This window comes from Epinephelus moara, chromosome 19 (assembly GCF_006386435.1).
Source record: "Epinephelus moara isolate mb chromosome 19, YSFRI_EMoa_1.0, whole genome shotgun sequence".
Lineage (NCBI taxonomy): Eukaryota > Metazoa > Chordata > Actinopteri > Perciformes > Serranidae > Epinephelus > Epinephelus moara.
The window spans coordinates 11,860,718-11,877,347 of record NC_065524.1 but is presented as its reverse complement, the minus strand read 5'-3'; the positions used below and the strand labels follow the sequence as shown (position 1 = coordinate 11,877,347).

The 16,630-nt window shown below is 43.1% G+C and overlaps 1 protein-coding gene across 9 annotated transcripts in view; it reads left to right on the top strand.

Annotated features, from left to right (window-relative positions):
- The window catches only part of cpeb3 (cytoplasmic polyadenylation element binding protein 3), a 52,965-nt gene that overhangs the window by 19,032 nt on the left and 17,303 nt on the right, over nucleotides 1–16,630 (top strand). For 7 of the 9 annotated variants that reach the window (XM_050072089.1, XM_050072087.1, XM_050072090.1 and 4 more), the window contains 4 exons: nucleotides 3,651–3,707; nucleotides 8,350–8,373; nucleotides 10,561–10,728; nucleotides 13,200–13,289. In XM_050072089.1, coding sequence (XP_049928046.1) covers nucleotides 3,651–3,707; nucleotides 8,350–8,373; nucleotides 10,561–10,728; nucleotides 13,200–13,289 — 339 coding nt within the window. The remainder of the gene's footprint in view (nucleotides 1–3,650; nucleotides 3,708–8,349; nucleotides 8,374–10,560; nucleotides 10,729–13,199; nucleotides 13,290–16,630) is intronic. The other 2 variants (XM_050072082.1, XM_050072086.1) reach the window with 1 other exon arrangement.

Genomic DNA, 16,630 nt, shown 5'->3' with positions numbered 1-16,630 from the left:
AGTTGAGAAGAGCTCCAGGTGGGACACAGTCAGTGGTGATCAGCCACATGGAATCTAGTGAAAATTTAACCGCTTAGGAACTTGAGGCACAGCACTCATGTGGCCCTCAGTAGTTTCCGTTAGTCAGTCGATGTAGAACAAAGGTCCCAGCCCTGTTTTCTTTCACTGATTTCTCAAAGCCTGTGTCCACCATAGACGTGATGTGTCCAACACAATGATAGATGTGGTTGTTGATCAGTCACAGTGACTCAGTGGTTCACTAGGTTTTTAAAAATTGAAGATGGTGCCATGAGGCAGTCGGCCATTCTCTTCACAAAACGTCCACTTGGACTGAACGAACTTATCAGTGATGACTTCTCTCTGTTGATGGTGGTCAGTAGTCAGAATTCATACACATTTCATGATGAAATTTCAGACAAATGTCTGATAGGATAAAATGACAAAGTGATGATATTGTATACAAAAGGTCAAAGGTCAACTTCACTGTGACAACATGTTTTCTGGCCATTGTTCAACATCGTAACTCAGGAACAGAAAAGGAGACATTTGGTCAGATACTGAATAGGTGACACCAGTCCTGGGTGTCCATCTTGAAACTGTTCCAATTGTATAGATCTTCTGTGCTGCTCGTTTGAAAATGTGAAGCATCCACGTTTTCTTTGCAGCAACATCCATATGTGAAGCATTGTCTACTATCATGGCTACAGATGAGTCTGGACAGATAACTGCGGCTTGGCTGGTTTGCGGAGGCATACAACCACGAGGTGGTATTTCTAGTTTAACCTACCTCTTCACAGTTTCAGCATCAGCTGACATGTCTCAGTTGTTACATTCCTTTACAGCCCGTAAAGTTAAACAGCTGATGTGCTTTTAACCTCATTTGGCCTGGTATCTCGTGGTCTTTTAACCTAACTGCTTTGTTTAAACCTTTCAGAGGTTTCATATTCTTCTACAGTGATAACTCTGGAGAGTCCCCATCAGGGCAGCAGATCCCAAATGTCCAGTTATTCCATCCCTTACTCTCTATCCCATTTCTACCCAAGCGGTCATGGTGAGGTCACCGTCCAGTCTGCAGATTGTCAGGCAGCTGAAAGAGAGGTACTGTCGGATCCCTGCATAAGGAAGTGGATGGCGTGTCTCCCGTGTGGCCGCGCTGCTGTGCAACCATCGTGGGGCAGTTGAGAATAGCTCAGGCTCTCGGTGAGGAAATGTCACCAGAAGAGCAGCAGCAGCAACTCAGAGGCCCCCTTAGGTCCTGCCACATAACTCCTGGGGGAAGCAGATGGCACATGCCCAGAGCTATTTTTAAGGCTTCAGGAGGGCAACTGTCCCCCTCTGTCTCCCAAAATGACTTACGTTGACCGAAAGGCAAGCACAGACCACAGTGTTTGTTGTGACTTTTGCCCTCCTACCAGCAAAGTCATGGTTTTGATTGTGGAATGTGTTCAATGGAGCGAACCAATAATGCAGCATTTTATTCATCCTATTATTTTTTATTTAACCAAATGCAGTGGTACTAGGTCAAGGTGCACAGCCTGCTCTGGAGCTGTAAGGGATTCTGTCTCAAGACCCTGACACACCAAGCCAACTTACGGCCGCTGGTCAATGTCAGGCCGTCGGTGAGCGTCTTCCAGCCTAGTTTTTGTGATGTGTCCTATACTGTTGTTGGCACTATTCGACCTTTGTCGGCCCTCATTGGCCCTTGCTGGTCCTTGTTGGCCCTTGTCAGAGGCTTTTAATGTGTGTTGAATTTGCAGCAGAGCCCGTCAGTGACTGAAATCACTCTGATCTGCAGTTTAGCTCAGTGGATCAGAAGAGAAAACGAAGTAAGGAAAGGGAACAAAGGACTGAAGTCAAGAGGACATGAAATCGTAACCAATGTGTTAAATTAGGTACGATTATTTTTACCTTTTTACCAGAAACGGTTTATAATTGTTTTTGATATTTTTGGCTGGTCCACAGTTCTTCCAACATCGGGTTGTGTTGTTAATGTGCTAACCGGCTATCTAGTATTGAATCCGTTCTGTTGGTCTTCTGATTTCTCATGATGAATACAGACTACCACAGCATGCTGGTATGGAGAGTTATTTCCTATCATGCATGTGCAGAACGGACGTGCTAGTTGGCCGTTGGCTGTAGTCTTTGTGGTATGTTCAAGTGCAACTTTTTGGTTGAGACACAGGCAATGTGAGATGATGTAACAGGCGGCCTTTGTCTCCTCTATTTATTGATGTCAGTTTGGTGTGTCTGGGCCTTAACAAATAACCACCCACACATTTACCAATACACATGACAGAGAGTTAAAAAAAAAAAAAAAACCCTCAGTGTCAGGACACAACACGGATATGCCTCCTTTTGGGTACAGCTAGTCTTTGCCAACAAAAAGTTCATTTCCTTATGATAATAAGTTGAAATGAGCAAAGAGCATGTGACAGCCATGACACATATCCACATGTTCAAACAAACGTGTGTGAATGTATAGGCTTGCCGCACTCTATTTGCCCTCAAGCCCTACTTGTTGCCTGGATTCTGACTGGCTGAGAGGAGTGTGGAAATCCACATCTGTGGAGCCCCAGGGTGGCCGCCCCCTTGTCCTCCCTCCCACCCTGCCTCTCTGGTATTCAACCAGGTCTAACTGCTAGTTCCACTCTTGTTTGCAAGCCAGGAAGAGGCCCCCTTGCTGTCCCCGGTATCTGTCTTCTGCGTCCAAATTTGGAAACTTTTGACATGTCATCTTGTTTGCGCCATAGCAGTTTGCAACACGCAGCCTGTCGGTCTCTCAAAGTCCATGCTACATATGGGGAAACATGCACTAGCAGTAAAGCAAGATATCCATTGCAGATGCCCCCTCTCGATCTTAACCCCTTACCACCACTCCAGTATTAACGTTGCAGGCTCACAAAGGCTGTTTCAATGAACCCAAAGGGTATTTGTCAAATATCGATGTGTATCAGTAAAAATGTTGCTTCACCTTCTATCTAAATGACTCTAGGTAGACTGCTTGCTTGCTGTGTGTTGAGTAAAATATTGGTGTAGGCGGATTTTGACAGAGGGCCCTAATTTTAAGTGGTTAGGGATAAAGGGTGTGCCTCTGCGGCTGCCACAGCAAATGTTGACAGTGGGACTGCAATGTTTTGTTGTAAACCAGGTAGGCTATTTCTGCCTCGGCTTATGTTGTCACCTGTACGAATAGGATGATGGAGACAGAGATAACCAGGAAGACTTGCATTTAGACGTCCCACACCACACCTCTGCCCACAAAAGCCCTGACAGATGGGCCCATGTAACAAGCACACATTGTCACCATAGCAGAACGCACGCTCTGTTGGATTCCTAGCCTTATAGCTGCCTTTGTTGTGTGTGTGTGTGTGTGTGTGTGTGCATATGAGATATGTGACAACAAAGGAATGCACATTTCCACTTCATTTTTTTACATCTGTTGTCTGTGGTCGTCCTTTGTGCCATTGTATCACGTTGAGTAAATTTGTTGTTGATTCATTTCATGTTAAACATTTCATCCCGGCTGGCATTTTCCCATCGCCAACAGTAGAGTGGAAGATTAAATATAATGTCTGTCAACAGGGTGGCTTTTATCAGTGATTTCCAGGTTTTCCCTCTTTTGTAAAATCTTTTCTTTTTTTCTTCAACAGGACGCATGGGCCTCAACTTCCATCATCCTGGAGCAGACCACATAATGCCATTGAACAGTAAGTCATATTTCATTGTAGTGTTTGCCATCTTCTTCCCCATCTGGAATTCGTCAGAATTGTCTCGGTTTTGCTGATGAAAGTGTTGCAGCATTAAGAATGGGAAGTATTTTAGTAGTGTGTTCCCATGAACCACATATACCCCCTACCCACAGTGGCCCATGTGTGTGTGCACTGGGCACACCTGCCTACCCTTTGCTAAGGCCTGGATTCCCTGACACCGTAAACCTAGGACAGACCTCTAAGCACAGTTGACCTGTGAATAGCACTTCCAAAAATACCCCAGCATGTAAGACTAGATTCCCCCCAGTGTCCCACCAGCCAGCAGATGACCAACAGTGACAGGAGATGAGCCAGAGAGAGAAATCAGGTCTTTATATCATATGCTCCTACACGGATGCCAGAAAGTTCTCCAGGCTCAGGCTCTTCCAAGTGCTCTTTATTTGTCTTCGGATGGGATCAGAGACGTAATTTCTTTTTATGCCTCCACGCCGGCGACAGGTGTGGCCATAGGCATTATGTTTTCATGTGTCTGTCATTCGTCCATACCTACGTCCATCTGTTCATTCTTGTGAACATGATATCTTAAGAACTGCTTGAGAGAATTTCCTGAGATTTGGCACAAACATCTACTTGGATTCAAGGATGAACTTTTGGTAGTCAAAGGTCAAAGTCACTGTGATCTTGTGTCCATCTCATTCTTGTGAACTTGATACCTCAAGAAAGCTGTTAGGGAATTTCTTTAAATTTGGCAAAAATGTCCATTTGGTTGAATTCTCTTCAATGAGAGAAATTGGTGGTCAAAGGTCAAGGTCTTTGTGACCTCACAAACTGAAGAATTTGTTGCTAATCATGACAGATTTCTCATAAATGTCTAATAGGATAAAATGAAAGTGATGACATTTTATATCCAAAAGGTCAGCTTCACTGTGACATCATGTTGACTGTCCATTATTCAACTACTCAGGGAGACATTTGGTGAGATGCTGCACCGGTGACACTAATCTTGGATGATCATCTTGAAACAGTCATCATCATCTGTGCTGCCGGGCTGTAGATGTGTGTGAAGCATCCATTTTTTAGAATATGTAGCGTCTTTGCAGCAACATTCATATTTAAAGCATTGTCTGTTGTCATGGCTACATGACAGACACGGATGTAAACTGCAACCTCAACTTGACTGTTTGGCGGAGGGATACAACCAAAGGCGGTAATTCTAGTTTGGCCATGTTCTCTAGTCCTTTTAGGGGGAATCATGTTTTCCTTTTTTCTTTTTTTTTTTCCAAACCTCAGCAAAATATCAAGAATGTCTGGACCGAGTGATGATCAAACCAAATCAGCGAAGCCCTAGTTTCCTCTCTGGTCATGTTCAGCTGGCCTACAGGGTATGAAAACGGGTAAAGGCAGAAGATATGTAACATAAAATAAACTTTCTTGGTGAAGCAGTTTCTAGCATCACATCTTGACAACACTGGTGCTTCTTCCTCATTTTGTTCTTTTCATCACTCATATCCTCGGAGAACGTGTCCCAGATTGATGTTAAACTGTTGTGTCATGGGATTACACTCAGGCAAGCACAGATCTGCCCAGATCTTCCAAGTCTGTCAGAATTGGCTCTCTCCACTGTAGCTTGTGATGTGTGTAGACAGGAAAGCTTTGGTTTCAACTTAAAAGTGTTTTACTCAGTGTTTCTCCTTCATTTCGTCCCATTAGCTTTGAGGCTTCACGCTGTGAGAACCTGTAAGGGCTCTACTTTCTCCGGATGGTGTTAGCACTTGAAGTGAAGAAGAAAGGATGGAGAGTAGTATGCCTAGGTCCTTTTTTCAGATTTATTGGTGTTGTTCACTTGACAGCTTAGTAGAAATGTCTGAGGCTTTGAAGCCAAGCAGAGCAGGAGACCTCAAACTCATCATGCCCAGAGGAATCACCCACCCTTCCTTTCAAACATTTTCTCTCTCTCTTCCAAACACCACACAGTTTGAAGTTAGTACTTATTCTTAACCCTCATTTTTCCCTTTCCTCCTCTCCCTCATCGGTCACATTCTCCCTCACTGGGGCATCTGACGGTTTCCCACATAACGTTTTCTTCATGTCATCCTGGTTGCTAGGTGACTTTGTTTCTGCCAAGGCTAGATGGCGAGAGGGCAAAGCTGCAGAGAGGCTGCCCAGGTTTTCTTTGGATTGGAGAGTCAGATCGTTTTTAATGAAAACATAGCAAAGGAGAAGAGGCTCAGAGACAATATATTTTCAGAGAGAAGCCAGAAGGGCAAGTCACACAAAGGGGCTCTCACAATGCAAAGGCCCATATTGGTTTTTGAGGCGACAAGTCTGCTTTGTGACTGATGGGTTAAGAGGAGCAGGAGGATCTCTTTAGCACTGTTACCCCTCCTGCTGTTTGTTTGAATTTGTACCGTCTTAAGCCACATTTTGCCTCCTGTGTGGTTTGCATTCGTAGCACAGCAGATTGACATTAAACTTGTTTGTGGGAAGATTTCAGAGATTAGGGAAATGCAATCCTCAAACAAGATGTAGTATGTAGCGTGAAAGTTCATTTTTGATCTTGAAAGAAGTGGAATAACTCAAGGTGAATTAGAGCTTTTGAATCCATCTCACGGTACATTTGCTGAGGTGTCATGGAGATAATTCAGCTGCCAACTCGTGATCTATGGAAATTTTCGCAACTTGATAACAGGTGGTTGTTTATGGGGAGAAGACCGTAAAATGCATTTGGAAAAAGCTGCTAAGTGGACTTTGATGAACTGGAAATAACGTCGCCACTCCAGTGTACAATTACTAGCTTTTTCCTGAGCTTTCAAGTAAATATCCTGGTCTTTCCTAGTAGATGGAGTTGTCATGGAGATAGCACAGATGTCATTGCGCAACCTAAAAGTGGAAATGTAGTCATGTGCTAACAGGTGGTTGCATTAAGTGGGAAAAGGCTATTAAGTGAACCTTGACTAACTGGGAAAAAAGTATCTCCTTTTGAGAAAAAATCTGAACTCAAGGTCTATTCACTGCTTTTTTTTTTTTTTTTTTTGTTAGAGGTTATGGACCCATTTAGGGGGTGTCCAACCACTTTTTGTAGTTCAACGGTGCATAATTTTGGCACAACGTAAGACTCAAGGGGCAAAGAGCTTGCATTTAATCCCTTAATTACTCAGGTGTGTTTTGGGCGTATCATGAATTCAACCCATCAAGAGCCAGGAGCACCTGCACCAAGCACACCAGGCTGTTTACATGGTGGCAAGTTGGAGAAGCAAGCGGTTTTTCTGAGTAATGCAGAAAAAGCATGGATGTCATTACAACAGATATCATCATACATTTAAGCAACAAAACTAAAGTCATAAACTTGACAGAGGAAACAGAAATAAACTTTTAGCTCCTGAAATAATCAGTGAAGTTACGCTGCTCCTCGTGCACAAATGCACACAGCGGCTCTCTATGGAGGCACATCTTACTATCTGAATAGTGCGCCTTTTATATAGCAGGAAAATACTGTGCCATCAACTTTAGATCAGGTTTTTGTTGGTCAGTGGCACGATTGCTTTCTGCTGCTTCAAAATAGCTATACACCAACAATCAAATCAAATCAAGTTTATTCATATAGCACAAAGCACCTGACCACACCTCAGTTCAAGACCTACATGTCTATGGCTGCACAGATAGGCACATTACACAATGTGGGTGCTGGCCATGCAATGACTATATCAGTCTAAAACTAGCAATGACAGTTTTCTTGGACCTTAGGTGAGATGATAACAGTTGGCTGTATATGGGAAGGAGATCATGGAATATGGTTGAAAGCTCAGGAAAAAGCAAATAAGCTTTGCACAGTTTCTTTAGATTTCATCTGAGTCACTGCAGTGAAAGGAGCATTAAAAGATAAGAGCGAGATCATGTGGAGAACTGTCACATGTGACCAGCTGATAAACATGATCACAATGCTGTACCTTCGCCTTGCCATAGATTTTTATCCATTCAGCCCTGACATCATAGCCTGTTCTTAACTGCCCACCTCCTCTCTGCATGTCATCCTCACTTCACGGAGCCCTGAGGCTGCCAGCCACCTCCGTACCCTCTCCTTATCCTGTGGGAAGTTTCCACTCGCATCTGGCCTGCCATACCTGACCTGAGAGCAACTTTTAATATTTCACCAAGGCCATGATAATGACTAACCTGCTCTACCTTCAGTCCTGCAAGCACTCTGCTTTATGGCCTCATTGGTGAATATTCACAGAAGATTATCACGAACGCGAGCCATTGTAGGTTCATTAAAGTGAGATTATGATCTCCGGCTATGGGGCGTTGCATTATGCTGCTAAATATCTCAGCCATTTCCGTGGCTAAACTTCACCTATGCGCTCCCTCTCCCCACCCCACTTCCAGCATCTGCATGCGTTTGTTGCCAAGGCAGGTGCAGCAGGTTTACTGTGGGCTGGTGCCAGGCTGTGATAATCGCCCTCCTCCCATTGCCGAGGCTTAGGTGTGGCCATCTGTGGTTCCTCTGTTGCCTTAGAGATGTTCCTGGTTTTGGTTTATTTCCACAAAACCCATGTCTCTGTATCTCTTTCCTGCCCTTGTTCCTGCCCCAACCCTCTGTCTCTCCTTGTGTCTCTCCTCCCCCCACTGTGCTGACAAGCAGCCCGGAGCTATGGCCGCAGAAGAGGTAACGTGTGGCATTTTCTCTGGGGTTCTGCTTGCCATGCCGGCCGTGTCTCTCTCCGAGGCTGAGGGGGGTCTTAGTGTGGTGTCACTATCTGCTTTTCATCTGTGCTGTGATTGAATGAAATCATATTAATTTTGACACCGTTTTCCATGTTGTGCATTTAATCAACATTGGGCAAGGGTCCACCAAATCTGTCTCTATGAATCTTGTTTTGCTTGATGGTGAGAGGGAAAAAAAATCAGTTCATTTTCTTTTCTCTCTATTCTGAGTCAGTGTTCTACCTGTAATGTGTATAATATGAACTATTGTGCAAATTAGGTGTGTTGTATTGCAAATACACCCAAATGTGAGAGAAAAGTAACAACAGTTCTAAAAACAAACAAACAGAAAAAAGCATATGGTCTATTCACAGTATTTGGTACAGCAAGGATGGACTCATCTCATTTCTCCAGGCAACGGCAGCGTGATGCTGCCACCAAATCCAACGCTAAACCTTTTCAAATGTTCCAGCATGTTTGGTTGGAGTGCTTCCAAAATGCATCTGTTGGGCTTCATGAAGGAGTACGCTGACTCAGAAGTGATTCATCATCTGAATGGCAAAGATGGGTGCTGCCAACGTGGCTCATCTCTGATTTGATGTGCTTTTTTGACTAATTCTGTCTTTCTTCAGCAAGGAGGAAAGCTGCTGTGTGACATTTGTAAGGTCACTGCACGATCGGGCTGCGGTTATGTGTTGTAGCTGTAGAAGGAGACAGAAAGTGCAGTATTCCTTACTGTGTAAAAATGTGATTCTTTACTACATTTATTAAACAATCAAACCCTGCTAAAGAAAGAGAGACAAATGTGGCACCGCTGCGTACAATGTACATAATTACATTTGAACAAGAAACACTACAATCAGAAAATTCACTTAAATATTGCTCAGACAATGCAACAGTGGAAGCCTCGTAGTGGGAACCATAGTTAAAGACTTCCGCGGGCATGATGTGTCCGACAGAGAGAGAATACCGTAACCAGGCTCATTACTGACTGATCAACAGTCTCTCTGTTCTCATTAAGTGCTGCAGTTCAGCATGTTGCTTACAGGTCTGGAAGCCTGGTATTTTAATGAGGCTTAGGAGCGGGAGTCACCACGAGGTTCCCAAGATGACATTATGATATCATAATTAAAATTTGATATACACCATAGCCAAAAGTATGTGGACACCCAGACATTACACACATCTTTCCACAAGACTTGGAACCTGAGAATCATTGTACGTTTATGGTATAGAGGATAGACAACATGACAGCTCCCCACAACATCTAGTGGCTGGCTGCATTACAGGTCATAAACCCCGCCCCCTCCACGTTAACGGATGGGAAATGGGCCAAACAAAAATAATCAAAGTGCAAGTCAAATAAATTAGATTGTTTCTGTCATTTTAAGTAGTTCTTATTAAGCTGATGTGTGCTCAAGTGTTAATTTTTCTGAAAAGTTTAGTTTTAATTAGTTATGTGACGCTATAAAAAAGGGGTGTGACGTCATGATTGACAGCTCTGTGTGTCATTCAGTGTGCTCGCGATCAATGGTGCTGCACGTGATCGGGCTGGACAGGCGTATGGGCTTCCTGCCCATCAGTAACTGCAACTCAACTTCCCAATTGCTACTGCGTAGACTCTGGCTCCAAATTACATAATCAATGCAAGATGGCAGTGGAAACATGTCGTCCATCTTCATATACAATCATTGATTAATGGTGGTCCACATACTTTTGGCCATATGGTGTATTTTTTCACAGGGTCCTTTGAAAAAAAAAAACCCTGAATGTTCTAAACAAATTTTACTTGTGGGGAAAAACAATTCCCCAATTTGGATTTCCAATTGACATTGTAGCCTCGAAGTCACCTCACCAAATGAAAATATGATCCTTATCAAAAAAGAGTCAGAAATATGTGGATGTGTTCAGAGGTTGAAGAAAACAAATGATCATTTCACTTTGTTTTTCAGAGTTTAAGCAAACTGATGTGGATAATTTCACTATCCCAACTGATTCTGCTACAGTAATGGTTTCCAGATGTTAATAATTCATTAATTCATCTCTCACACTCTCCTTCCCTTTTTACTTCACACTCTTGTACCTCTCTGTCCTCCCCTGTTATCCTTGCCTCTCTTCCTGGTGTCCTTCTCTCTTCCTCTCCTCCCAGGTCGTTCCTGTCTTTTTCCCTTCGAAGATGGTTTCCTCGACGACGGTCACGGTGACCCCTCCTTGACCCCGGGGCTGAACTCGCCTACCCGCTGTCAGAACGGAGAGAGGATGGAGCGCTACTCCAGGAAGGTCTTTGTCGGAGGCCTCCCCCCTGACATAGATGAAGGTAAAGGACTGTTTTTCAGTTATGCACCACAAGAAAAGTTTTCACTTAACTTAGAGTTTCTTTTTTCAGCTCCTCCCTGCTGCAGATTTATACTGATACTTAATGTATAGAGCACTCACACCTGGAAGCCTCTCAGTGCCGTCTTTGTCTTTGGCTGTTTGCCACTAAAAGTAACACTGAAGTGCTTGAGCCTCACTTAAGGGCACCTTGACACCCCTTGTTGAGGATATTAATTTATCACACTGTGAAGACACTGCAAAACTGTGATGAAAAGTCTGGGTTTGCTGTACAATTTAAGGCTTTTACACCAATAACCTCTAACCAAAGAACAAACTTTTGACAGGCTATCAAAGTTAAAGGAATAGTTCAACATTTTAGGAAATACACTTATTCAATTTCTTGCCAAGAGGTAAAGTCGAGATGAAATGAAAAATGCCTTTTTAACCCTTTTAGATCACAAAAATAAAAAATGCCAATAAATAAATAAATAAATAAATAGATGTTTGCCACCTTAAACTTTGCTCTGTTCCCCCAAAATATCGTGGTAACGGGCCTGCTGGCTAGAATTGATTAACGTTTAGGAAAGTATCTGTGACAGGTCCAGATTACGCACAAGTCATTTTACAGTTGAGCGCTTCAGCAACTCCTTAGAGCATATGATATAGGCTTCATCTCTCTCTCCCTGACAGATACTGCTATCTCATTGGTGAACATATTTGTTATGACACACCCACTTTTCAATGATCAAACAAAGTTCCTCCTAATGTTATAGCCAGGCCCCCAGGAAGTGCGCCAGACTTTGATGTTAATTTGACATGGTGGCCAGACCGTGCAACTACAACTTCTGGACCTGTCACATGATGCCATTGAGCCCAAGAAGACTTTTTTCCTACACACTTACATTGGGAAAGAAACATCTATAAATCAGTAGATAACCTATTTTTCAGCATCGCAACCCCTGTGAAATGACTCATTTCACTAACAGGATTTGATTTATTTGGTCTGATAACATTTTAAAAGTCTAGAGAAGCCACATGATTAAATCATTTTATCCCCATTCAGGTTAGCAGGCGGCTAATCCGAAAGTTACTAGCTCCGCCGGCAACGTCTCTAGTGCACCCCCTCCATGGGCCACTGATGCGAAAGATCTGGGTAATTTCACACCTGGGAAGTCAAACTTTTTTGGCTCCATGTGCCACTGAGCAACTCAGAAATAAGTCACGATACTGAGGCTTGATACGCTTGAAAAGCTGTTTCATCTGGACTTTAAATGAGGAGACTGAACTACTCTCGTGTGTGCATAAAAAATGAAGCTATGAAGCACTTCCAGCAGCTGGTTAGCTTAGTTTAGCACAAAGACTACAAACTACCCCTAAGACACAGTCTGGCATATAACCTACGTAATGCCAGAGCATTCTGTTTTTATAGTTGTTTGGACTAAACAAACAAGACATATTTTTGTTACCTTTGGACAGAGCCAGGCGAGCTGTTTCCCCATGTTTCCAGTCTTTGTGCTATGCTAAGCTAGCCACCTGGTGGCTCACATTTACTGTGCGCAAATTTCCGAATCCTAGGATAGCCAAGGAATGGCTCGCCTTACTCTGCCTCTTATTGGCTTACCCTGACATTCTTACCCTAACCCTAACCAAACCCATTTCTCTTGTCTAAACCTAACCAATCTAACCAACGAAAGCAACAAGTACTAGCCAATCACAGAAATGCGAGGGCGGGTCATTCCCTCACTACTGAGGATTCGATGATTGTGCAGACATGAGAGTGGTATTGACCATCTCATCGAACTCAAAAAAGCAAATATGTGTATTTCCAAAAAGTAGACGTATTCTTTAAGGGGAACGTTGGCAGTACTTATTGGTGATACTACGTTTACCCACAATTTAGCCACTGTAAGCTTCTATTAAATACCCTGAATTTATCCCTGTTTGCTGTACAATTTAAAACTTACACTCAGTGAGTCATTTGTTGTCTAGAACAGAGCCAAATCTCAGAAACTTCAGCCTAAACATGCCTCAGAAAAATGTCCATATAGCTAACACTTAACTCTCAAAAACTAGATTCTTAAGTCACTTGCAATGCTTTAGTTTAACTACTACCAGTGATGGATATAATATATGATGTAATTGTTTCCACAATCTCTGGGGCATTCCAAAGAGTTTGACGTTAATATGAATATGAAACATGATGCACAATACTTAACTGGTTGAAAAATTCATGAGTTTCCACAGCCCAGTGCAGACGGGATGTGCCCGGCCTGTGTTCCTGTTTAATGCAGTGGCTACGACTGCAGCAGGAACACAGCAAAAAATAGAAACTGTGCCTGTCTCAGCACTGAGTGTTGCTCTGCGTAGAGTCCTTCATATGCATATTACATGAACAACCATGAATGATGTCTGATCATGTCATGAAAACAACATTCAAGTCTGTTTTTCTTCTGTTTTCTTTATTTTTTACAGATGAAATTACCAACAGTTTCCGTCGCTATGGGCACCTGGTGGTAGACTGGCCCCACAAAGCTGAGAGCAAATCCTACTTCCCACCTAAAGGTAACAACAGCTTCTCAGAGTATAAGCTGCAGTTTCCCACCAGACATCAAAGTCTACACCAATAAATATCACCTTGGGTGCATCGCCATTTTAGTTTTGTAAAGAATCATGTTACCCAGAATTCGTGGCTCATGCTGGGTAAGCATGGAGGTGTCTGTTTATCTGAGTGACCCCCTGTAGTTGTCTCCTAGAGACACACACAGAGTGTATAATGACTCCATAACTGGCCACTGGGAGTTTTGACCCCAGAGCTGTTTGCTTGAATGAGTACCTGAGGAGTGTAAAAGTTTTTCTGCTTTCTGCGCAGCCTCTCGGGTGTCATTTTCAGGCAGGTGATCAGAGTAGCTCTTCCAAGCCTCTGCATCACTCCCTCTGGCCCGGGAGCTGCTGTGTGTCATATTAGGAAAGCTATTAAAGACGCTCTGGAAATAACTGACATTCCGTAGGCAGATGGTAATACGCTGCATCTGGAGGACCTGCGAAAATCTCTGCCAGTTTTTCCCCCACTCTCATTTTTCAACATCCCTTTTTTTTTTAGCTTGGGAGGATTATTTTGAAAAGGCTTGACTCTACTAATATCCAAAGCCAAGAGGAAAAATGCAGCATCCTTTTAGGGGAATGAATGAGCTTACGGCGGGTGGAGGATGCCGCCATGTAAGGGGAGGAGACATGTGGGACTAGTGATCTGTGTAGAATTCAGCTTGCACTCTAATTTAAACCTCCCCACTCCTAAACTCCAAGGGAAACTGCTTAAATGTCCTGTTTATATCACACTCTCCATATTAACTGGCAACTGAGCTTGGGCAGATGCCTGGTGACAGAGTTGTTAGCACTAATAGCTTCAGGGTTGACAGCAAGTGCACATCTGCATTTGTGTATGTGAGTGTGTCGCGCAGTCATGTGGACTGTGTGACGGCTGATTTACAGATGTTGGATTCGCATCAAGAGGTCATCGGCCTCTCCTCGTGTTAAATGTCCGTCCAAGTTTGACTGAATGGAAGATAGCTGTCACTTTCCGTCCTGCTTCGCATTAAACCGCCAGCGATGTGTGTCTGTACAGTTCCGTAAGTGTTTGGGTTTAGGGATGACTCATCATGTGGCTCAGTCCGACTTTAGGGGCAGGCAAGGACTCCTTTGGTACTCGGAGAGGACTGACGACTTAGCGAGGAAGTAGGAACAGGGATTAACTGACTTTGCTCAATGCTCTTATGTTTTCACAACTTTGTATGATTCTCTCATGTACATTATCATCCATTATCCATCTGCAACTTTTCCGTTTGTGAAGCTAGAGGTGATACCATGATAATGCAGGGTATTTAACAACATGAATTTTATGTTTTCTTTTTTGCTGAGGGAAAATAGTCTATTTTTGACAGAGCAGGGGAGGTTCATTCCTCTTTATCTTGTCTTCATTCATGATATATTTTGTTTCATTCCTTTGCAAGATTTTCTTTGGCCCATAACTTTACTGGTTTGGTTCACCCTCACTATTCTTATCAAGCTCATTTCCAGTCACAGCAGGCAGCTATTTTCAGCAAAAGAGCTCTGATGAACCTACTGTACACTGCTCACCCAGCGCCAATGATAAAGTTAGCTGCTAGCCAGAGAATAAAGTGGAGCATGTAACCACTGAAGAGCCAGATATTATTCTTAGAAGTTCGAGGAGAGCAAAGCTGAGCTTAGAGATGCATTTCACTGCTGGAAAACTAGTTTCTTCATGAAACTAAGCTGTGTATGCAGTAGAAAGATGCACATACTTCTTAAATTGGTGCTATATCACCAGGGAAAACAGAGATAAACGGCTGTGGCATTTGCTTTTGCTTAAGATGTAGAAAACCTACAACTACAGAATGCACTGTGCCGCACTGGACCAATAACCGCTCCCGCTAGCAGAAGACATAATGCAGCTTATCCGTTTTGACACAGGAAACAATTTGGCAGCTGGCTAACACACTCGAATAACAGCTGAAAAGTTAGCTAAAATATGTTTCTGAAAATGTTTTGGTGAGAAATAGTTAACGTGGTAACGTAATCTTGCATCACATTTGATCAGCACTGTTTACGTTGATCTCAGTGTTTTTCAGCCTCCAATTTTACAATACAGGAAACCGTATGATGCCAGCTTCTGGTTCACAAATTCTTGTATTACAGCTAAACAGTGCACTAAAATATGTTTCTAGAGACATTTTAGGTGAGAAATAGGCAATGCAGTAACAGAATCTTAGTTTGTATTTGATCAGCACTGCCTAGTTTGATCTGCGTCTCGATCCGCTTTTATACTTTTTCTGTCAATGGTGACAGGCATACAAAGGTGCGGAAGTACAATCTGTAGTCTGAGCAACAGCCTTAAAGCCAGCAAACAATGGGTGAGAGATGAGCAGGGAGATCTGGGTGCTGTTGAGATGGAAGCAGGTTTACTACAGTTCATTTACACAAACTATACATATTGTTATGGTACAAAGCTGGTTGAAAATATGCAAAGTATCCCTTTAAGGGAGTATAAATAGTGTATGTGCATTCATTAGGTGGCCAGAAACGTGAATCTAAGTGAATGCTAATGTGTCTGTTGGATGTGTAAACAGGCAACTGCTTGCTAGCACTTTCAATTTATGAGAAGATAATATGTCAATGTTGTATTTACTTGTTCTGATGCCCCCAGTTGGTCAAAAATCCTTTAATGCTGCTTTAAATTGACACCAATAAGTGGGCCCAATAAGCTCTGGTCACCATGGTGCTGTCGCTCACAGCTGCTCCTATTGCCCAACGCTGTCATCACTGTTGTTGCCAATGAGCTTGAAATTTTAGGGAGCTATTTGTGTCTGTGATTGGGGATTGAAGGAGGAGGAGGAGGAGGTGATGCTGTCAGTACGCTGGAGCCTGAGCGCTGGGAGCTGTAAACTGCTACAAATGCTAATGCTCACGTCATGCTGCAATAACAGTGCGTCACACTTGTTTGAAGGCTTCAGCAGTTTACAGCTGTTTGTTCCTGACCACAACCTAGTCATTATTAGCTTTTTTTATGATGTGGTGAAGCAAAATGTACAGAACAGAATTCCCTATTTTCTCTTTTCCATATAACATGAAGGCAGCACGGCTGAAATAATGTCAGCAGAGAAGTGCTGCAGTGGCAACAATCGCAGTATTACATCTTACTGCATTACTGAGGCTTCGATTTATCTTTTCACCCTCGTGCTGGGATTATATCCAGCTAGTGACTTCTTCAAATTGAGATGATTAGCGACGCCTGATTTCACCCCTCCTCTACTCTATCACTGACTAGCTGCCAATTGCTCCAAAGCCTCAAGGCCTGTGTTTGTTTTTAGGAGAGCAGATGTTTGTGT